Source organism: Henckelia pumila, chromosome 4 (genome assembly GCF_033568475.1).
Source record: "Henckelia pumila isolate YLH828 chromosome 4, ASM3356847v2, whole genome shotgun sequence".
Taxonomy (NCBI): domain Eukaryota; kingdom Viridiplantae; phylum Streptophyta; class Magnoliopsida; order Lamiales; family Gesneriaceae; genus Henckelia; species Henckelia pumila.
This window is the reverse complement of record NC_133123.1, coordinates 42520640-42546248: the sequence shown is the minus strand read 5'-3', so window position 1 is coordinate 42546248 and position 25609 is coordinate 42520640. Positions and strand designations below refer to the sequence as shown.

The following is a 25609-nucleotide window of genomic DNA, read 5'->3' as shown; positions in this document are numbered from 1 at the left end:
TTTTATAGGCTCCAAACAACAATGAAGGGACTGACAATTGAACGACGAGCACCGTTCCATTCCTTCGAACAATGTAAAATATGCATCATTAACAAGCTTGATAACTACGTTTTCAGACATACATTTTTCACAACTTCAAACCAAGAGGAACTACAAGGATTTAACTTGAACATAGACAAATAAAAAGGAAGAAATATATATTAATAATTGCCATACAGAGTGGTTAACCATATGATCATCACAAGATCAAATTGGAAGTGGAGCACCATTCCATCCCTTCAAACAATCCAGCAAAGGATCAATCAGTTTCCCTTCACAAATGGCTGAAAATACCTTATCAAACTCTTCGCCCGGCGACCGAGTCTTTTCGCCCGTCAAGAAAGAGGTCCCCAAGCCTTCCCTCACAAACTTGTACAATGGATAGGACCTGCACTCCTTGATCCTATGATCAATGTTTGGTTTTCCGCTTTCCACGTTGAGTCGAGCCCTTTCGACTTCATCGGGCAAAACAGCCTTCAGTTCTTCCTCGAATGCACTGATTTTATGGAAAACAGATGTGCTCAACTTCTTCTCGTTTTCGCCGTTGACCAGAGCGTGATCGACGAGTACTTGCCTTAGTTTTTGCATCAATGGATAATTGTAACTGCATGGATCATCGATATAGGTAAAGGCATGCTCTCTGTCAACAACTTTGAGCAAATCTTTCTCACAAAACCTTGATGGATGGAGTTCACCATTTTGGCTTGCTATTAGGACTTTTCTAGCCACTTGGCTGACAGCATTTTTCACTCCAGCTTTCAGATTCTCCTCCAAATGCCTCAAATCAATGGCCTGGCACAATGCAACCAGGAAAGTTGAACACATGAGCTTCAAGATGTCGACTGCTTCCGCTGTTTTTCTAGAAGAAATCAGCCCCAAAGAGTTAACATCTTTGTTATGTTGCTCAGCACTTTGGACATGGTTAGTCACTGGATTAGCAAGGAACTGCAGCTCGGAACAATAAGCAGCCATGGCGATCTCAGCACCTTTGAATCCATAATCCAGGCTTGGGTCACGTCCACCGGATAGATTCGATGGCAACCCATTGTTGTAAAAGTCATTCACAAGCTCGGAGAATTGTGCAAACATGAGCTTCCCGATCGAGGCAACGGCTAAACGAGTGTTATCCATCGACACCCCTATAGGTGTACCCTGGAAATTCCCTCCATGAATGGCCTTGTTTCTTGATACATCAATCAAAGGATTGTCATTCACAGAATTGATCTCTCTTTCGATGGACTTTGTTGCTGCCCGGATCACTTCAATCTGGGGTCCTAGCCATTGCGGGGACGTACGAAGGGCATACCTGTCCTTTTTTGGCTTATGCATCTTTTGTGCTTGTTTGACAAATGAACTCCCATCAAGAATATGTTCCATTATAGCAGCGGCCTCCATCTGACCTGGATGATGCTTAAGTTTATGCGTCAAATGATCTGTAAATTCCGGGTTCCCTTGCATGGCTTCAGCAAAAACAGCCGACAGAACCTCAGATAAAACAACAAGAATATTGGCTTCGAAAAGGACTGTGGAAGCCAAGCCCGAACCCACTGCAGTTCCATTCACCAATGCAAGGCCTTCTTTGGGTTGCAACTCGAAGAAGCCAGTGTCAACACCCGCAAGGGCGAACGCTTGGGAGGGGTCAAGGACTTGCCCGTTCGGCCCAACAGCCTTGGCATTGGGACGCCCCATCAGAAGTCCCGCGATGTACGACAACGGCACTAGGTCGCCGGAGGCCGTGATAGTGCCTCGAAGGGGCAGACATGGGGTAATGTTGCTGTTGAGCAATTTGGCAATGGCTTCTAAAATCTCAAATCTTATGCCTGAGTAGCCTTGAAGCAGAGTGTTGATTCTTACAAGCATTGAGGCTCTTGTTGCCGAGTGAGGCAGAGTGTGGCATGATTCAGTGTCATTGCCGAAGATTCCAGCATTTAGGAATCTGAAGCACAAACAAACAATTTAATTTTTATAATAAACATCAAAATATTTTGGTTCAAACACATTTAGTTAAACAAATGAATAAAACTGAACGAATGAAAGTAATAACCATGATTGAAAGCTATTAAAGGAATGTACCAAAACGTACAGTTTGTATGAGATGCCCACCTTTTATAAAATAGAAGATATACATACGGAATTGGATCCTCTACTGTGGCCCTTGCCACAGTAGAGGATGCTGTGGTGTGAAACGGCCACAGCATATTTTTCTTTTTTTTTTTTTTTTTTTTTTTAATTTTTTTGTTTTTTTTATATATTTTAAATTCATTTTTTTTTATCTCCTTTACCTTTTTTTTTTTTTACCCTTTTTTTTATACACTCTAAATTTTTTTTTATTGTCAATTTTTTTTATATCAATTTTTTTTTTGTTATAATTTGTCCTTTTATAATATATAACTAGTAATCGAAGCACACATTTTGCGTGCGTACTGAAAAATTAATTATTTAAAATATAAATGATCAAAAAAATCACATTTTTTAAATACAAATCTATAATCTCCTGTTATAATTATTTTTAAATGAATAGAAGACAAAAATGAAAAATAAAATAATCAAACATATGAAAAATGAGTAAAAATAAAAATTAAATTTTGAAAGGAAAAAGATAGATGGAAACTAAAGCCCAAAAAACTGAACAAAATTAAAATAAAAAAAATATCTATAAAAAATTACCAAAAAAAATTTTTACATAAAAATTGTGCAATTATGCTAAAATTTGTCGTTATAAATTATACAATAAATTACACAAGAAAATTTGAAAAGATAAAAAAAAAAACTAATATATATTTCTAAAAAAATAAAAAATTATGATATAGAAAAAAGGTAAAACAAAAAAGAAAACAAAAGGTTACAAAAAATGAATTTAAAATATATAAAAATAAATAAAAAATTATGCTGTGGTATGAAACGAAACACAACACCCTCTATTGTGGCAAGGCCACAGTAGAGGATCGGGGTCCTATACATACATACATAAGACGCCCAACAATTCATGCTACTATTCTATATATAGGGTTTCGATCGTGAGTCCCTATGTCAAAATGTGAGCACTTTTTTTGTGACATTCACCTATTGGACTTACAGGATTTCACGTCAGCAGTGTTCATATGACATTTTGTACATTCAATAAGTGAATGTCGTCACGTCAGTCATGTAGTTGTTCATAGTGGTTGTCCATGCGAACAAAACTCATATGTATACATATTTGTAAACGACCCTACCATGAAAATTTCAAGGCAATCAGAGTTATTTTGGGCACGGGTGCACGTGAATCCTGCGCACCCTAGGGTGTGTGAGATCAAAACTGTATATATATATTAGAAATTTTTACGTGTGTTGCACGTGGGAAACTTCCGTTGGAGCAATTAGAATTCGAAACAAAATTAACATCAAAACTCTTGTTAGATGGTTTCACGTGCCAATTTTGTTAGGCAGATTTCCTATTTGGGTCAATGATGAAAAATTATTAATTTTTATGTCAAAAGTATTACTTTTAGGGAAAATAAGTTTTTTGGTCCAGTAACTTTATGCCCTTTGGGTTTTTGGTTCATTAACTTTTTCGATATGGGTTTTGGTACATTAACTTTGTATTTTCAGTATTTTTTGGTCCAACTGCATACGTGTCAATTTTTTATTGGTCCACGTCATCATTTTGGACCAATCAGAAGTTGACAAGTATGCAGTTGGACCAAAAAAAACACTGAAAATGCAAAATTAGTGTACCAAAACCCACATTAAAAAAGTTAATGGACCAAAACCAAAACATGGACAAGTTAATGGATCAAAAAACTTATTTTTCCTTACTTTTATTTGTAAAGATGAGCGTGATTGACCCGTCTTACAAGAAACATACTCCAAAATTAATTTTTTCTCATATTTGTTTTTATGGTATTTTCTTTAGTCATATTCTTATCTTAACAAATGCAAATAGTTTCTTATTTTCTTCAATTATTACATTTTTCAGCAATCAATAAATTAACACATTTTTCTTTAATTTGATCTAACAGTTATCATGCGACATAAAATCAATACACTAATATATGTATAATTCTCACCTTCTTTTCATCATATTATTTATCTATATATTAACTATTTATTTTACATCAATCAAATCATTAATTATTTATCTCACATCAATCAAATCATTGAATTCAAATTACTATATTATCCCTTATAAATAATATAATTTTTATTTTATTTATTGTTAAAAGGACAAAATAGTCATTTAACATTTTTATATAAAATTTAATCAATCAAATCAAATAAACCATAATCTATCAATTAAATCTAATACTATTTTAACTATCATTTTTTATTTATTTTTATTACATTATACTACTTATCTATATATTACTTATATCATACCTCAAACCAAACAGTACTTAAAATGAAAATTGGATACACTTTTAAATTTCAATGCATACCATATATTAAATTAAAAATTAGAAAATATTTTATCCAATTGTGAAGCATTTACTAACATTTTACGAAAGAGTAATTATTCATTTTACAACGTATTCCCACTCGTCATTAAATTACACTATCTAATTTTAAAAGATCTAACATCTTTATCTAACTAAAAATATTGAGGGAATTATTTAAAATATTCAATGAAAAATTCGAAGCACGCCAGTTTCTGATTCAGAACAATGATCACATTGATAAATAAATTATTGTTTTTTTTAATTTTATTATCATAGTCTAAACTTTTATCCCGGTAATTAGTAAACACGTTTTCGAATGTAGCATGTTAAAATATAATCATTATTTGGTTACATTGATTATATATAAGATTAGGTGCGTAGAAAAAAGTTTAAGATATATTAAAAATCTATAAATGATGGAATTAAATTTGAAAGCAAGAACAAAATAAGAAAATGAAGAATACTATAGTATATAAACTTTCGCTTTATGTAGCGATGAAACATAAGGTGGGTCCACCACTTATATCAAGTGAGATGAGTTTCATTCAACTTATAAGATCATTAAAATATTTTATTTGTACTCCAATAACTTTGAAATGAGCCAGTCAGCCAGTGTAGCTCATTTAAATATTTTGATCTTTTAAACTAAATAGTGACCTCTATTGTCGCCAACTCCAATCTTTAGAAGTCGACATTAGTAATTTATGTTAATAAACAATTATTTAATTTTTATTTTGTGGCCTTTGTATAATCTTGTAATTTTTGTATATCCTACCTAATTCATGTTTAAAAATTTTTTATTGAATTTTTATAATCACGATGTTAGAGGTGTTGCTCACATAAAATATGCATCTAAAAATTAATACATTTTAAAATATTAATATTGAAGTGTCTAATAAATATATTTAATAATTATTTAAGTACGTTTAGAAAGTAAAATATACATCATAATTCAGATTTAAATATTAACATACTAATATAGAATTGTGATGAATATCTTAAGAAGCAAATGGAATTAGTCCAAAAGAATTAAATATGGTCATTGTAAAATAATTTTTCTTAATTAATTAGAAATTTTCAACACATGTGCTTAATTAATTATAAATTTTCAATGTATTATGTTAATAATTATTTTTCCATTTGAGTTAGTGATTGAATCCTCATGAGCATTTATGGAAAAAAAAAAATCTTGCCTTTAGTCATAATAATAGTATCTTATAACTACCTTAAAAAAATAGTATCTTATAACTAAAAATATCAAATGAAACAAATTATCAAGATAAAAACTAATCAGGACATTCAAAAATATGTGGTTACCCAATTCGTTAACCGACATATTCTTTAGCTTGTTGATTTAATATATGTCGAATCCATAATCGCCGAGTTTGACAAAAATTTGCGCAGAATAAAACACAATTTTAAATAAAAATACTTGATTGTATTCGTACTGAAATTTTTTTATATTTTATATATGTTTTGAATTATTTCACTTATAAGGTTGAAATTTTATATATTATGATATAAGATTTATTATGCATCTTAATATCGAAAAATTTACTAAAATTAAAATGTATTGATTTATAATGTAGCTCTCCTGTTAGACAATTTATTTTTGATGATTTGATGTCTTTAAGAAAACCAATAGACAGTAGTAAATACAATTAACGTAATACTTTTTTCCAGCAGAATATGTCAAATTATCTTTAAAAGAGAAGTAGTGGTCATTAAAAAATATTCATTGGTTACAAAAGATAAAGAATAAATTCAGTATACTGCTTGCATATCTCATGTGTACTATTTGTTAGATAATGTTCTTAGTTATGAGTCAATTAATTTTTTCAGTACAATTCATTTATTGGATCGTAGTACAGAAGCATTTATTGGCGTCACCATTTTTGAAATAAATCATCTTCAAAAGACTCAAGCATTTATAGTTTATCTCAAGTCTTAGGATCCAACATGCAAAGAATGTTTGATCAAATTTAGAAGATTGCTTGTGGTATTGTTTCTCAGAAATAATTATTGTATCTTTTGTAAAGTGAAATTGTTATCTGAGGAAATTAGGGATGGAAACGGGGCGGGTTTGGGAAAACCCGAGACCCGTTGTGCCAACCCGTGGACCCGCCCTGCCCCGTGGATTCGACGGGTCCAATCCGGTTTAGACCCGTTGGACCCGCCAAATTAAATATACTTTAAATTTTATTAAATAAAAAATTAACAAATCATCATTAAATTTATTTTTTAAATTTATATTAATAATATTTAGAACAAAAAAATATTCCTACAAATTAAAATATATCATTTTTTAATTTAATTAATAATTAATAACAAAAGAAAAATCATAATAATATATTTACATATTAAAAAAATCATAATATATTTAAATTATTTAAATTCAAAAATATTATAAACTCAAATTAGGCATAAAATATTGATTATATAATATAAATAATATTATTAATATATATACATGTATATTTCATATATATATATTAAAGTATATTTAATATATATATTTTTGGCGGTGCGGGTTCGGGGCGGGTCCGGCCAAACCCGGGACCCATTCCGGACCAGCATGTGGACCCGCTTGGCCATGTCTAAACCCGTCCCGTGGGGTCGGGTTCAATGCGGGGCCGGGTTTAGACCCGACCCATTGCCATCTCTAGAGGAAATAGTGTTTTCCATAATTTTCATTGATTATCATTGTGTGTTGCTTGCTAGGAGTTTCAGTAGACAAATATAAGAATGTTGAAGTAGACTTGTATACCGTATGTGCCTATCAAATAAGATATCGGAAACCAAACAACATGAAATGGAAGATATTTTTATTTAAATATATAATTTCTGGTTAATGACTACAAGTAGAATGAAAAAAATTATAAAATTAAAAAAACTGAAAAAAGACATATAATTTTATTTAAACATATAATTTGTGGCTAATTGCCATGAGTAGAACAAAGAGATTACAAAATTATAAAATCTAAAAAAAAAAAAAAAGCATACTGCAATGATCTTTTATCATTTTTATTCAAGTAAATTATAAATGTAACAAAAAAATGTTGGTTGCAGAAAATATTTTTTTAAACATATAAGTTGTAGTTAACGCTACAAATAAAGGGATAACAAATTTAAAAAATTTAAAAACTCTAAAAAAGACATAAAATAATATTTTACCATGTTTTATTAAAGTAATTTATAAACACAAACAAATGGATTATAAATTAAAAAAAATTAGAAACTCTAAAAAATTAAACAACATATAAAAATGATATTTTACAATGTTTTATTGAATTACGTAATTTATAAATGTTGGAGATTTTAAGTTTCGGTGTTTTCGCAAATAATTAAGTCAAAACACATCACTAAACTGAATCAGGTAAAGTAAAATGCTCGGGCACCTATCTTCAGCAGTTTACTCAACCAGACTGATTAGTCAAGAGGGTGGCCGCACTCAACTGCTCTCGTCAGTCAACTGCTCGAGTTGTCAAACTGCTCATATTTCGGAACTACTCTCAGACTTGAAGTCGGTCTACCTATTTGCTACTAAACTACTCTCGTCGGTTAACTGAATTTCGTTTATACAAAGCTTACCAACATTCCAGGAATATTCAGTCGAGAAGTCAGTTTAACTCGACGGACAAAGCCGGAACGTACACTGACACTCTGTAACAACCTCCGCGCACTTAGATTGTACTATTGCGACAGAGAGTGATGATGCGTGAAATACAAACAGTGCAATGGGAAGAATTTTAAGATATCATATAATATTTAAAATTATGACCGTTAGTACCCAAGCCTATAAATAGGCAGCTCGATCAATTTTTTAAAGCTCTAGCAAGCATTACACACGAACTCGTAATTGCAAGTAGTTGACTAAAAAGCTTTCAAAGTTCATCAAGCTAAAGTGATCAAGAACTCAAACACACTTTCGCAGATATCATCTGATCATTGTAGGATCAATTTGTGTACTTGTAATCGAGTTGTAATCTCTTTTTACTAAATTCAGTCCAGGATTGTATTTGTTGTTTTTACTAAGAGTTCTGAAATAATGATGACATCCCAAAAATTACTTCGTCATCTTTATGAATCCTTGGACATCTTTGCCTGAAAATCATGAATAAACCGGTTAGGGGGCGTCAGGATTTCTCCCGGCGTGACCCCTCCAATGCCTAAGTCAGACAGAAAAACATGGGAGAAAAGATAGAGGAAAACATGGGAAACATCATGGGGAAGAAGGTGCAGAAACTCCCTTCCCACGTTGTTTGTAATGAAGAAGAAAACAGTATATATAATAAAAACTTCTATGTCCTTCAAATAGTTGAGAACGTGTGTTCATGTCAGCCCACTGATGTCCATCCATAATTAAGAGGGCAAGACCCGTGATTTGATGGGATGTAGCCCATGATCCAATAATATTGACAAGTCCAAGCCCGAGTGTAGATAGTGAATATTTGCGAGACACATATCCAATAATAATTACAAGACATCACTTATCACCAATAACCTGCTTGTTATCACAAATCCCGGTCTAAGTTCATGTGAAAAAATAAATATATCCCGAGATATCAAACGATATCTCGGGATATATCCCATGACATCACTACACCCCCCTTAAGAAGTTGGGCTAGAGTCACCACTCGCTGTCCCGATTTGTTCACTTCATCCATGAACTTAGACAGGAATGCGCCAATCACCCTCATGAAGTCGAATCGATCAGTCAGGTGAGAAGATTCCATGCATGCAAGGCCGAGAGAATGACCATGAACTTGTGTTTGAGGAGGGGTCGAATTAATATAATAAATGTTGAAGAAATAAAATCCTCGAGGTTGGATCGATATAGTCATTGGTAAGTAAATGATCAAATAATCTCCCATGCCAAGTAAGTAGACTTATAGTGCCGAATGCATCGGGCTTTGGTAGGTGCCGGGGCATGGAACCTCCCGGGCTTTGTATGTGCCAAGGGCTTAGGATTCCTTGAGCTTTAATATGTGCCGGGGCATTAACCTCTCGGGCTTATAGAGTGCCAAGGACTTATAAATGCCTTGGAAATATAGGGTGACGGGGCGTGGAACCTCCCGAGCTTATAGAGTGCCAAGAGCTTATAAATGCCTTGGGTTTATAGGGTGCCGGGGCGTGGAACCTCCCGGGCTTATAGAGTGTCAAGAGCTTATAAGCCTTGGGTTTATAGGGTGCCGGGGCGTGGAACCTCCCGGGTTTATAGAGTGCCAAGGGCTTATAAATGTCTTGGGCTTATAGGGTGCCGGGGCGTGGAACCTCCCGGGCTTATAGAGTGCCAAGGGCTTATAAATGCCTTGGACTTATAGGGTGCCGGGGCGTGGAACCTCCCGGGCTTATAGAGTGCCAAGGGCTTATAAATGCCTTGAGCTTATAAGGTTCTGGGGCGTGAAACCTCCCGGGCTTATAGAGTGCCAAGGGCTTATAAATGCCTTGGGCTTATAGGGTGCCGGGGCGTGGAACCTCCTGGGCTTATAGAGTGCCAAGGGCTTATAAATGCCTTGGGTTTATAGGGTGCCGGGGCGTGGAACCTCCCAGGCTTATAGAGTGTCAAGGGCTTATAAATGCCTTAGGCTTATAGGGTGTCGGGGCGTGGAATCTCCCGGGCTTATAGAGTGCCAAGGGCTTATAAATGCCTTGGACTTATAGGGTGTCGGGGCGTGGAACCTCCCGGGCTTATAGAGTGCCAAGGGCTTATAAATGCCTTGGGCTTATCAGGTGCCGGGGCGTGGAACCTCCCGAGCTTATAGAGTGCCAATGGCTTATAAATGTATGAGCTTATAGGGTGTCGGGGCGTGAAACCTCCCGGGCTTTGTAGGTGCCAAGGGCTTAGGATGCCTTGGGCTTTAGTAGGTGCTGGGGCATGGAACCTTCCGGGCTTTGTATGTCATGGTTTAGACAGTGCCATGGGCTTTTCTGGACTGTCATGGCAAAGATATTGCCATGGGCTTTTAAATGAGTGTCTGGGCCTTGAAACTCCACGACTGTTAGGGTCTTACTGCTAGATTGCACGTCTGAGCCCAGTGTGACTACAAGAAATCATGAAACCAAGGCAGAAATAATCCAAGGCAATAATATCTCATAATTCGAATGCAATTGTATGATGCAAAATTTTAAACATCTCCATAACAATATAATCTCGAATCCATAAAACCTTGGCACGTGCATGCAAGATAGAAGCATATAACAAGTAAAACATGCATATCTTATAAAGCTCATCACACCTCCATAAAATATTACCCCGCCACCTGCGACTCCATGGCCACATATAAATTCATTTCATATATCGAAACTACCGTATTAAAATAATTCTCCAAATATTCTCGCATTTTACCTCCACTAAGGCTTCATGGATTTAACATCCACTAATTTTTCATTGGTTTATGGAATTGAACATGAGAAGCTTATCCACGTTAATGGGTTCTTTGCTATCCATGTAAGCAAAATTCTATTAAACAAAATAGTATTTGACCCATTAACATTAATATGCAGCCTTATTTCCCAAATCCAACCAAGATGACCCCGCAACTTAATCACGAATATCATGGGCTCCAATAGAAATAACCAGTGCACCCCTCAAACATAGGTACCCAACATCACAGAAAACATAATCAAACTAGCAAGCCGAGATTCTAGTTACTTCACGCTGAGAGAAAAATAAGCAATGAACTTATCTCTTCAATCCGTGAGGCTGCTGGGTGATGCTCCAGAGGATGTCATATTATAGAAAATAATGCATGTCGCCATAGCACAAGTCAAACACTAATATCATGCAGCTCGAACACGAGCACTGTTAGAGGCTCAAATACTTGATATTCAGCAGCAGGGGAGTTCAAGCAGCAGTAATATGGCTCAAATGTAGTAGGGGCGATCGAGTGTTCTGTTATAGGTAATTAATCGAACACAATTTGTGCGGCAACGTAGAAACTTGACATAGTAGCAATGTAACTTCAAAACCAGCAACAAAGTGACAGAATCAAGAACACTAATAGAGGCAAATATACAACCACTCGGCGGGCAGAAATGTAAGCCACGTTTAGAATCAATGAGTTAGCCAAATCAACACCTAAATGCATTCCAAACAATTCAAAATCAGTGCGATGACTCCACCTCAAACCACCTAAAGCCGACCCAAATCAGCTTCAACACATAAACCATACCTGCGCAAGCCACACCTCCCGCAGCAAAGAAGATGCTGCAGTAGACAACGCAGCAACTTTCCGGCCTCCACACCATGTAAGAACAACTCCAAAGAACCCTCATAACCCATCAAGACCAACGTTCAAGCAAAAGAACCCAACTCAGAGGCCTGCGCAGATCGCGAACAGGTCCCCTACACGAATTTAAATCTGCCCAAACACAAATGCAAGCCCTAGCAGCCGTATCACCCCCAATCAGTCATCAAATCGTCACAAAAACACAGGCTAAACTGATATAGAAGAAGGCCCAACACTCTACACCATACCACAACAGCCACACGACCCCCGTAGAACCTTAGCAACTCGAGAAGTCACTCCCCACGAGAAGCAGCAGATTCTAGTGCGTAGCAGCAGCGAAATCCAAGATAAAATCAGAAGGAATCGCTCCAAGATTCTTTAGCAAGCGGAAAAAATCAAGAAAAGAAGTTCCAGAATGTCTTAGTCAAGTTACTTTTCTTCTTTTTCTACGGGTGAAAGAGAGGAATTCTTTCTGCACAGATGATTTTTTTTTTAAGAGAAAGAGAGAAATTGAATCATCGCCTCACACTCAATTCCCACATACCACTCCAATGATAACATCCCAAAAATTCCTTCGTCATCTTTATGAATCCTTTGACTGTCCTTGCCTAAAAATCATGAATAAACCGGTTAGGCTCAATTTTCCACAGACGACTCCAATGATAACATCCCAAAAATTCCTTCGTCATCTTTATGAATCCTTCGACTGTCCTTGCCTAAAAATCATGAATAAACCGGTTAGGGGGCGCCAGGATTTCTCCCGACATGACCCCTCTGATGCCTAAGCCATGCAGAGAAATATGAGAGAAAAGATAGAGGAAAACATGGGAAACATCATGGGGAAGAAGGTGCAGAAACTCCCTTCCCACGTTGTTTGTAATGAAGAAGAAAACAATATATATAATAAAAAATTTCTTGTACTTCAGATAGTTGAGAACGTGTGTTCATGTCAGCCCACTGATGTTCATCCATAATTAAGAGGGCAAGGCCCATGATCTGATGGGATGTAGCCCATGATCCAATAATATTGACAAGTTCAAGCCCGAATGTAGATAGTGAATATTTGCGAGACTCATATCCAATAATAATTACAAGACATCACTTACCATCAATAACCTGCTTGTTATCACAAATCCCGGTCTAAGTTCATGTGAAAAAATAAATATATCCCGAGATATCAGACGATATCTCGGGATATATCCCATGATATCAAGGCTGTGTGGTAAGTCCTGGTCTTGGAGTGGGATTTTGCAAGGTGTTGTAAAATTTAAAATCTTTTAGTGTTATCCTTCCGAGAAGGAAGAAGGGGTGACTTAGGAGTATTTAAATCTTCGAACATCCAGAAACATTCGATTGTGTCTTTCATTTCAGTTTACTTCAAACACTCATTTTTTCATTCAATTTTCATACCCAATGTTCAGGATCTGTTTGTTGGCATTTGCCGCACATTATATTTGTTTGTCAAGTTACATCGACAATCAAGAAGGAAAGAAGTGAGTCGCTAACCCGATTGAGTTCTAACATCTAAGTGTTGAGAAATTTTTGCGGTGTATTCACCCTCCCTCTACACCCAACCGATCATATCAAGTGGAATCAGAGAGCAGGATTTTTGTTGTCTCTATACATTATATCAAAATGTCGTCATTCAGCAAAATTTCAATGTTCTCAAAAGAAGATTTCAATGACTGAAAAATAAGAATGCAGGCACATCTTTCAGCCTTAGATGATGACATGTGGTATGGCATCATTGATGGTCCTATTACTATCACAAAGGCCAATACTGCAGTTGCTGTGACAGAAGGAGCTCCCCAAATCATGGAAAAGCCAAGGAATGAATGGACTACAGAGGATAAGAAGAAATCCAATCTAGACAACGTGGCTAAATATATCTTGTACAAGACTCTTGACAAGGACACATTCAGCAAAATCAAAATGTGTTAAAACAGGAAAGGAAATTTGGGAAAAACTTATCCAGCTGTGTGAAGGGAATGAGCAAACAAAATAAAACAAATTGTCTGTGGTGACACAGAAGTTTGACAATATCAGGATGAAGCCTGGTGAATCAATGTCAGAATTTGATGAAAGAGTTAACAACATTGTCATCGAGTTCAATGCACTCGGTAAAACTTATCCAAATCGAGAAGTTATCTTGAAGGTGATTAAAGCACTTCCCAATGAGTGGGATGTCAAGACAATGACAATGAGAGAATCAATAGACTTAAACAAACTTGAACTTCATGATTTGTTTGCTTTTCTAAAGGCATATGAGTTCGAGTTGAAGGACAGGGAGGAAGATCAGTCGACTCCTCAGTTGACCAACAACAGTCAAGCTAGAACCATCAGTTTCTGTTGAGAAGACAACGGATCAGTTGAGCAGTGATGCTATGTCACTGTTCGTGAAAAAGTTCATGAAGTTTTTAAAAAATAATCAAGGAGGGTCACATGGGAGAAATTATCAGAAAAAGGACTCAGTTTATGAACCCAGAACGTTCTTTAACTGTGGAAAGACTGGACAATTCATAGCAGACTGTCCAAAGCCCAAGAGAGACGAAAAAAGATCAACTGAGAAACGATAGAATCCCAGCGAGAAGAAGAGAAGTTCCAAAGATGATACATGATCATCTAAGAAGAAACATGAAGCCCTTGTTGCTAAGAAGAGCAAAGCTAAATGGGCAGAAACTGATAGTGACTCACACGAGTCAGACTGCTTTTCTAGATCAAGTGATGATGAAGAAATCACTTGTTTGATGGCGAATGATCAAGAACTGGAGTCTACCAGTGAACAGGTATTTGATTTTAGTTTTGAAGAGTTCACACATAATGATTTAATACTTGCAATTCATGAGATGACATATGAGTATCAGAAACTGTCAATATCATTCTAGGAAGTTAAAGCGAAGCAAAATGATCTGCGTGACATCTCAATTGAACCCAACTGCGAACAATCAATTGAGAAGATTAGTCTTGAAGCAGAGATTGTCAAGCTAAGAATTGAGAACAAGTGAAGACAAACTGCCTGAAGCTTACCACTGAGAATAAAAAATTAAATGATTTGATAAGATCTTGGAGAAAGTATTCAAGTTTGCTAACGAAAATGCAAGATTTGCAAAAATCCGCAAGAGACAAGAATGGTCTCGAATTTGGCAAAAATGGTTGCTTTGTTGAGTCTAGTACTCTCCCAAAACTGAACATGTGCAAAGATAAGTATATACACTTTGTGAAGCTCAGTATGGAACATGAACATGGAGAAATCCATGAAAAACCAATCCTTCAAGTTGGAAATCCAATTAAGCAAATAAACAAGAAGAAGTTTGGAATTGGTTTTGTTCCTGAGAATACTAGAGTCGAGCCAAACTGTATCACTAATCGGGTCGATAAGGTTCAAAGAAATACTATGAAAGGAAATCAAAACCAAAACTATAACAGATGACTTGTTCAAAAACGATAGATGCAATTAAACGATGTAGGAAAGAGTCAACAACACTTTTTATCGACTGTTGGTCATACACCACGATCACGAACACCTACATATGCACAAACCTTTAGATATACAGAGACTGGTAATTTGGTATTGATCCAAATCTGGGTGCCTAAAGGATTAATTCCTCTTGGACCCAAAGAGATATGGGTACCAAAATCATTCAACTCTGTGAATGCAGGTGACAGGAGTTGAAGATTTGAGAAAGACTGTCTGGAATCTAGATAGAGGATGCTCAAGACACATGACATGAGATGCTCAACTGATATCCAAGCTAGTTCAATGAAATGGACCCAAGATCACCTTTGGTGATAACTCACAGGGAAGAACCGTGGGTAAGGGTAAGATTATCCACGGTAATATCATTGTGAAAGATGTATTGTTAGTTGAGAATCTAAAATATAATTTGATCAGTATCAGTCAATTGTGTGATTATGAGCATTCAGTCAAGTTCAAGAAACACTCATGTCTTGTCAAAGATCTTCCTGAAAATATTATTTTGACAGGAAACATGTGTGGAAACACTTACAAAGTGTGCTAAAATGCTCAGACAATCAAACCAATTTGCCTCGTAGCTTCCATTCTAAACCAAAACTAGTTATGGCACAAGCGACTGAATCACCTTAATTTCAAAGTTATTTCCAGTCTTAGTAAGCTTGAGTTGGTCACTGGTCTGCCTAAAATTGATTTTTATAAAATTAAAGTGTTTTCAGTTTGTCAGTTTGTGAAGCAAGTTAGGTCATCATTTAAAAACAAGGGGTGTAATTCATCAACCCGATGCTTAGACTATTGCATATGGACTTGTTTGGTCCTATCTCAGTAATAAGTTTAGGAGTAATGAAGTATACTCTTGTGATTGTTAACGACTATTTCGATTCACCTGGATCATTTTTCAAAAATCAAAAGACCAAACTGCTTCCCAACTGATAAAAATTTTCAAAAAACCTTTTAACGAAAAATCAAATAGGATTGACAAAATCAGGAGTGACAGAGGAACTGAATTTGTCAATCAAAATTTGTCTTCCTTTTTAGAGCACCATGGAATCAGAAACGAGTTCTCAGTAGATAGAACACCACAACAAAATGGTGTTGCAGAAATGAGAAACTGAACTCTTAAAGAAGCTGCTAGAACGATGTTACCTGATTTTGGGGTGTCTCAGAGATTTTGGGCAGAGGCAGTGAACACATCTTGCTATACTCAGAACAAATTGATGATATGTAAGAAACATATGAAAACTCCATATGAAATCTGGAATTGCAAGCAGCCTACAATTTCTTACTTTAAGGTGTTTGGATGGAAATGCTATATCCACAACAATGGAAAAAAATTATCTAACTGCATTTGAAGCAAATTCAGATGAGGGTATCTTTCTTGGATATTCTTCGATTAGCAAAGCTTACAGAGTTTTAATAAAATAACGCTAAATGTTGAAGAAACTATGCATGTTGTCTTTGATGAAGCAGTTTTCTCTGAGAATCCAACTGATGTCACTCAATTGAACAACCGCTTTCAAGAAATTAGTCTGGTAAATGATAGTGAGGATGACACTTCGATTATCAAAATAACACTTCAATCTCCAGAACCGGATTTGGTAGATCCACCAGTTGAGGGTGATGATCCAGTTGACCATGAAGTCGAGGATCATCCAGCTGAGCCAATTGGAATTGAAGAACCTCATCAACCAAAGAAACCAGAAGAACATCTGCATAATAATTATATTGCACCTAATTTAGGAGATCAATTTGGACCAAATTTTCATTTTAAAAAAATACATATATCATCAAAAAAATACATATACCATCAAAAATACATATACCATCAAAATACATATACCCAAAAATTCCTTCGTCATCTTTATGAATCCTTCGACTGTCCTTGCCTGAAAATCATGAATAAACCGGTTAGGGGGCGCCATGATTTCTCCCGACATGACCCCTCTGATGCCTAAGCCAGGCAGAGAAATATGGGAGAAAAGATAGAGGAAAACATGGGAAAAATCATGGGGAAGAAGGTGCAGAAACTCCCTTTCCACGTTGTTTGTAATGAAGAAGAAAATAGTATATATAATAAAAAATTTCTTGTACTTCAGATAGTTGAGAACGTGTGTTCATGTCAGCCCACTGATGTTCATCCATAATTAAGAGGGCAAGGCCCATGATCTGATGGGATGTAGCCCATGATCCAATAATATTGACAAGTTCAAGCCCGAATGTAGATAGTGAATATTTGCGAGACTCATATCCAATAATAATTACAAGACATCACTTACCATCAATAACCTGCTTGTTATCACAAATCCCGGTCTAAGTTCATGTGAAAAAATAAATATATCCCGAGATATCAGACGATATCTCGGGATATATCCCATGACATCAAGGCTGTGTGGTAAGTCCTGGTCTTGGAGTGGGATTTTGCAAGGTGTTGTAAAATTTAAAATCTTTTAGTGTTATCCTTCCGAGAAGGAAGAAGGGGTGACTTAGGAGTATTTAAATCTTCGAACATCCAGAAACATTCGATTGTGTCTTTCATTTCAGTTTACTTCAAACACTCATTTTTTCATTCAATTTTCATACCCAATGTTCAGGATCTGTTTGTTGGCATTTGCCGCACATTATATTTGTTTGTCAAGTTACATCGACAATCAAGAAGGAAAGAAGTGAGTCGCTAACCCGATTGAGTTCTAACATCTAAGTGTTGAGAAATTTTTGCGGTGTATTCACCCTCCCTCTACACCCAACCGATCATATCAAGTGGTATCAGAGAGCAGGATTTTTGTTGTCTCTATACATTATATCAAAATGTCGTCATTCAGCAAAATTTCAATGTTCTCAAAAGAAGATTTCAATGACTGAAAAATAAGAATGCAGGCACATCTTTCAGCCTTAGATGATGACATGTGGTATGGCATCATTGATGGTCCTATTACTATCACAAAGGCCAATACTGCAGTTGCTGTGACAGAAGGAGCTCCCCAAATCGTGGAAAAGCCATGGAATGAATGGACTACAGAGGATAAGAATAAATCCAATCTAGACAACGTGGCTAAAGATATCTTGTACAAGACTCTTGACAAGGACACATTCAGCAAAATCAAAATGTGTTAAAACAGGAAAGGAAATTTGGGAAAAACTTATCCAGCTGTGTGAAGGGAATGAGCAAACAAAATAAAACAAATTGTCTGTGGTGACACAGAAGTTTGACAATATCAGGATGAAGCCTGGTGAATCAATGTCAGAATTTGATGAAAGAGTTAACAGCATTGTCATCGAGTTCAATGCACTCGGTAAAACTTATCCAAATCGAGAAGTTATCTTGAAGGTGATTAAAGCACTTCCCAATGAGTGGGATGTCAAGACAATGACAATGAGAGAATCAATAGACTTAAACAAACTTGAACTTCATGATTTGTTTGTTTTTCTAAAGGCATATGAGTTCGAGTTGAAGGCCAGGGAGGAAGATCAGTCGACTCCTCAGTTGACCAACAACAGTCAAGCTAGAACCATCAGTTTCTGTTGAGAAGACAACGGATCAGTTGAGCAGTGATGCTATGTCACTGTTCGTGAAAAAGTTCATGAAGTTTTTAAGAAAGAATCAAGGAGGGTCACATAGGAGAAATTATCAGAAAAAGGACTTAGTTGATGAACCCAGAACGTTCTTTAACTGTGGAAAGACTGGACACTTCATAGCAGGCTGTCCAAAGCCCAAGAGAGACGAAAAGAGATCAACTGAGAAACTATAGAATCCCAGCGAGAAGAAGAGAAGTTCCAAAGATGATACATGATCATCTAAGAAGAAACATGAAGCCCTGGTTGCTAAGAAGAGCAAAGCTAAATGGGCAGAAACTGATAGTGACTCACACGAGTCAGACTGCTTTTCTAGATCAAGTGATGATGAAGAAATCACTTGTTTGATGGAGAATGATCAAGAACTGGAGTCTACCAGTGAACAGGTATTCGATTTTAGTTTTGAAGAGTTCACACATAATGATTTAATACTTGCAATTCATGAGATGACATATGAGTATCAGAAACTGTCAATATCATTCTAGGAAGTTAAAGCGAAGCAAAATGATCTGCGTGACATCTCAATTGAACCCAACTGCGAACAATCAATTGAGAAGATTAGTCTTGAAGCAGAGATTGTCAAGCTAAGAATTGAGAACGAGCAAGTGAAGACAAACTGCCTGAAGCTTACCACTGAAAATAAAAAATTAAATGATTTGGTAAGATCTTGGAGCAAGTATTCAAGTTTTCTAACGAAAATGCAAGATTTGCAAAAATCCGCAAGAGACAAGAATGGTCTCGGATTTGGCAAAAATGGTTGCTTTGTTGAGTCTAGTACTGTCCCAAAACTGAACATGTGCAAAGATAAGTATATACACTTTGTGAAGTTCAGTATGGGACATGAACATGGAGAAATCCATGAAAAACCAATCCTTCAAGTTGGAAATCCAATTAAGCAAATGAACAAGAAGAAGTTTGGAATTGGTTTTGTTCCTGAGAATACTAGAGTTGAGCCAAACTGTATCACTAATCGGGTCGGTAAGGTTCAAAGAAATACTATGAAAGGAAATCAAAACCAAAACTATAACAGATGACTTGTTCAGAAACGATACAGGCAATTAAACGATGTAGGAAAGAGTAAACAACACTTTTTATCGACTGTTGGTCACACACCACGATCACGAACACCTACATATGCACAAACCTTTAGATATACAGAGACTGGTAATTTGGTATTGATCCAAATCTGGGTGACTAAAGGATTAATTCCTCTTGGACCCAAAGAGATATGGGTACCAAAATCATTCAACTCTGTGAATGCAGGTGACAGGAGTTGAAGATTTGAGAAAGACAGTCTGGAATCTAGATAGATGATGCTCAAGACACATGACATGAGATGCTCAACTGATATCCAAGCTAGTTCAATGAAATGGACCCAAGATCACCTTTGGTGATAACTCACAGGGAAGAACCGTGGGTAAGGGTAAGATTATCCACGGTAATATCATTGTAAAAGATGTATTGTTAGTTGAGAATCTGAAATATAATTTGATCAGTATCAGTCAATTGTGTGATTATGAGCATTCAGTCAAGTTCAAGAAACACTCATGCCTTGTCAAAGATCTTCCTGAAAATATTATTTTGACAGGAAACATGTGTGGAAACACTTACAAAGTGTGCTAAAATGCTCAGTCAATCAAACCAATTTGCCTCGTAGCTTCCATTCTCAACCGAAACTAGTTATGGCACAAGCGACTGAATCACCTTAATTTCAAAGTTATTTCCAGTCTTAGTAAGCTTGAGTTGGTCACTGGTCTGCTTAAAATTGATTTTTATAAAATTAAAGTGTTTTCAGCTTGTCAGTTTGTGAAGCAAGTTAGGTCATCATTTAAAAACAAGGGGTGTAATTCATCAACCCGATGCTTAGACTATTGCATATGAACTTGTTTGGTCCTATCTCAGTAATAAGTTTAGGAGTAATGAAGTATACTCTTGTGATTGTTAACGACTATTTCGATTCACCTGGATCATTTTTCAAAAATCAAAAGACCAAACTGCTTCCCAACTGATAAAAATTTTCAAAAAACCTTTTAACGAAAAATCAAATAGGATTGACAAAATCAGGAGTGACAGAGGAACTGAATTTGTCAATCAAAATTTGTCTTCCTTTTTAGAGCACCATGGAATCAGAAACGAGTTCTCAGCAGATAGAACACCACAACAAAATGGTGTTGCAGAAATGAGAAACTGAACTCTTAAAGAAGCTGCTAGAACGATGTTACCTGATTTTGGGGTGTCTCAGAGATTTTGGGCAGAGGCAGTGAACACATCTTGCTATACTCAGAACAAATTGATGATATGTAAGAAACATATGAAAACTCCATATGAAATCTGGAATGGCAAGCAGCCTACAATTTCTTACTTTAAGGTGTTTGGATGGAAATGCTATATCCACAACAATGGAAAAAAATTATCTGACTGCATTTGAAGCAAATTCAGATGAGGGTATCTTTCTTGGATATTCTTCGATTAGCAAAGCTTACAGAGTTTTAATAAAATAACGCTAAATGTTGAAAAAACTATGCATGTTGTCTTTGATGAAGCAGTTTTCTCTGAGAATCCAACTGATGTCACTCAATTGAACAACCGCTTTCAAGAAATTAGTCTGGTAAATGATAGTGAGGATGACACTTTGATTATCAAAATAACACTTCAATCTCCAGAACCGGATTTGGTAGATCCACCAGTTGAGGGTGATGATCCAGTTGACCATGAAGTCGAGGATCATCCAGCTGAGCCAATTGGAATTGAAGAACCTCATCAACCAAAGAAACCAGAAGAACATTTGCATAATAATTATATTGCACCTAATTTAGGAGATCAATTTGGACGAAATTGCAGGTGGTCTAAGAATCATCCTCCAAGTTTGGAAATAGGTAATCTATCTGCACCTTTGAGTACCAGAGGTTAGATGATTAATGAATTTTTACATACAGCTTTTATTTCTCAAATATAACTAAAGAAAATTGATGAAGCACTAACCGATAGTAGTTGGGTTGAAGCTATGCAAGATGAGCTCAATCAGTTTACTAGAAATTCAGTCTGGAACTTAGTTCCAAGTCCTTCTCATCAATCTGTCATAGGTACTCGATGGGTATTCAAGAATAAACTCAATGAAGACGGAACTGTGATGAGAAACAAAGCAAGACTTGTTGCTCAAGAATATATACAAGAGGAAAGAATTGATTATGATGAGACTTATGCTCCAGTAGCCAGACTGGAAGTTATTAGAATGTTCATCGCCTATATCTTTCAAGGATTTTAAAGTATATCAAATGCATGTCAAGAGTGTCTTTCTCAATGGCAATCTTTAAGAAAAAGTCTATGTCGAGCTGCCTCTTGGCTTTGTAAATCATCAATTTCCTGACCATGTCTTTCACCTAAACAAAGCTCTTTACGGACTGAAACAGGATCCGAGAGCTTGGTATGATACACTAACCAAATTTTTATTTGAACATGATTTCACTATAGGCATAGTAGATAAAACATTGCTTAAATTCACAAAAGATGACCATACTCTATTTGTTCAAATTTATGTCGATAATATTATTTTTGGGTCAACTAACCCCAAATTGTGTAAGAGATTTTCTAAGTTAATGCAGGATAAATTCGAGATGAGTATGATAGGTGAATTGACGTTATTTCTTGATCTGCAAGTCAAACAGTTGAAGAATGGAACATTCATTAGTCAAACCAAATACACTAATTAAAGAACTTCTCAAGAAGTTTGGTATAGAAAACTGCTCAATTGCAACTACCTTTACGAGCTCATCAATTAAACTTGACAAATATGAAGGAGGAATTCCAGTTGAGGTAACCATGTATCGAGGTCTCATAGGTTCACTACTTTACTTAACTGCTAGTAGATCCGATATTGTGTTTGCAGTTTGCCTTTGTGCCAGATTTCAGTCTGACCCCAAATAGTCACATTACCTAGCTGCCAAGCGTATTGTGAAGTATCTTAAAGGAACCCAAAATGTTGGGTTATGGTATGCTAAGGATAACTCTTTCAACTTAGTTGGCTATTCAGATGCAGATTATGCAGAGTGTAAACTGGACAAAAAAAGTACAAGTGGACCATGTCAGTTTCTGGGATGCAGACTAATCTCTTGGTTTAGCAAGAAATAAACGTCCATAGCCACTTTCACAACTGAAGCAGAGTACCTAGCTGCGAGAAATTGTTGTGCCCAACTGCTCTGAATGCAACAACAGTTGAGAGATTATGTGATCGAGGCTAAAGAGTCATTGATTTTCTACGACAATTATAGAACAATCGCGATTACTATACATTAATCCTAATTTCTAATATCATTTGAACTTGTTCCTAGTGCTGTTACTTTGGTGCATAGATCAGTAAATTCATATGATGTTTTATAAATATTTATTTTGTTAAATCATTATATATATCCTGTTTATAGGTGATAAAATTATGAATTATAATTTTTGTAGGCGAATTAAAATGTTAAAACACATTTTTACTGATCATTTCATAAGAAATATAGTGAACAATTAAAATCCTATCACTCAAAATGAGCAATTTATTTTGTTGTTACTCATTCTATAATAAAAACCATATTAATAATAAATAAACAATAAGTTATTTATGAGATAATAATTACTGACCTAATGAGCTCCATTTGTAGAGCAGCACCTTGTTTGGTTCTGAACCTATGCGATGTTGCGCCAAACCCTGTGGTCACCCCATAGCTATCTTTCCCTTTCTCAATGCTCTCCACAACCCAATCACTGCTGCCCTTCACCCCCTCCCTCGCTGCCTCCTCCAGCTCCACCGTCACCCCCGTCTCTCTTCCCGCCACCGCCGCCACCTGAGCTATCGTCAGCGTCTTGCCCCCGAGCCGCACCGCCGGCCTCCGGTACTCCTCCACCATGCGCTTCACTTCATCGAGGTGACACCCCTTTAGCGACTCCGCCGCCTTATTCCAATTCAAAGGATCAACACAAACCCCATTGTCTTTCACGTCGATACAATCCATATATATATATATACTCGATCGATCGATGTTATATATATATGTCACGAAATTTGAAGGAAAATTTTAAAAAAAAAAAATTTCTATAGCTGAGCTGAATTTCATGAGAATTTGTTGGCCACATTTTGGTATATATAAATAGAGGTAAATTGGACCATGGAGTGGGTGGGAAGCCTTAGTTGAAAACAATTTGGTCGTTGGAAGATCAGATTATGAATCGAGAGCTGCGATCAGGGCACGTGTATGTATTATAACTACCATTTTTTAAAAAAAAAAATCAATTTTAAAATATTAAAAAATGTTCATTATTTTTAAATATAATATATATAATATAAACTGTGTGTTAATTACTAATATATTATATATATACTAGCAATTATGGTACACACGATACGTGTACACCAAATATAGAAGATATATGAACCATTTTTTTAATTAAAAATGATTATATAAAGTTGAATGATTTACAATTATGTTACATTGGAACAAACTCAAACATTCTTTCACTAAAGAAAGAGAAAATTAAAAAATTAAATCAAAGTTGAATAAAAAATAACAAACACGACAAACTAAGGTTACATTAGGAATATTGAGAGATTAAAGCATTGAGATTTTTATTACAAATTATTTCCATTTTTCATATTGGGAGGATGGCTATGTTGTAGTTCATTCTCTAGCAAAGTTTGATATTTCCTCACCTGTACCGTTTTTTTGGGTGTTCGAAAGATTTTTTTTTGGTTGGTCAAACTTGTAACGAATGATATTATATTATTATTTATGAATAAACGTTACAATTTTCCTAAAAAAAACACAACAAACTAAGGTTACATTAGGAATATTAAAAAATGACTCATCAAAGGTAGTTATTATTAATCTATCTATTTCTATTAATAGTATATATATATATATATATATATATATATATATATATATATATGAGATTGTCTCATAAGAGACCTATTCATAAGTAATTATGTAATTGTGTTCATTAATTTAATTTGGTGGTATAACAAATCTCTGTCACCTTTTGGGTTAGTCAATGCTAATATGGAGTTTTTCTCTCTCTATTTCAATACTATTAGATCACTTGAGACCCTTATATTTTATAAAAATTGACATGTGTGTTGATGATTCAATGGTTGACATTTGACAACATCATGGGAGGAGAAGTACTTCAGGTATAGCATAAAATTAATAATCCCACTTTAAGGATTTTTTTTTTTTTTTTTATAATACAGTATATATAGATTCAAAGTTAGCTTAATTTAGGATCTATTTTTTTATAATATAGCATGGATCTTATAAATATATTTTGATGAAAAGTATAATTGATATATAATTAAAATAAGATATTATTATTGTTTAAAAATAATTTATTTGCGATAAAAACAAATTATTTATATACTATCGAAAAGGGGTAAAATTGTGTAGGTGGTTGGTGGTGGGAAGATCTGGGCAATAATTAGAAATGGCAAACTTTGACTGTTACTCATCTTCTTGGAACACGTCAAATGTATATATTAAATTTGAAAATACAATGTAATATTGGCTTTGTTGAGTTTTATATAAAACTAGCATTTTTGTGCATTTTATACTTGTTAAAAAGATTTCTTTCAAAAAAAAATACTTATTAAAAAGATATATTTAGGGTTTTTTTCCATAAATTTTTTTAAAACAAATCTATTTTTTGTTGTTTTGATCAAATATTAGAACTACATTGTTTTTCTTTAACAAAACTTAAAAAATCGATTCTGGAAAAAAGAAAAAAAATTAAGTCTCTAGGTAATTTTGTATGCCATAACTAGATTTGGTAGATATCGAGTTCTTTCTATATGATTTAGGCTTATCCGATTAATCAATGTTTCTCCTTATAGTGAAGGACAACAC

The 25609-nt window shown here is 35.3% G+C and overlaps 1 protein-coding gene across 1 annotated transcript; it reads right to left on the bottom strand.

Moving 5' to 3' along the window:
* Positions 1–23800, bottom strand: LOC140863394 (phenylalanine ammonia-lyase-like). Its single transcript, XM_073266789.1, has 2 exons — positions 23355–23800; positions 1–1975 (listed from the first exon to the last, which is right to left on the bottom strand). The coding sequence occupies exons 1-2, from the start codon at positions 23723–23725 to the stop codon at positions 247–249; spliced, it is 2100 nt and encodes a 699-aa protein (XP_073122890.1). The 5' UTR covers positions 23726–23800; the 3' UTR covers positions 1–246.
* Between the last annotated feature and the right edge of the window lie 1809 nt (positions 23801–25609).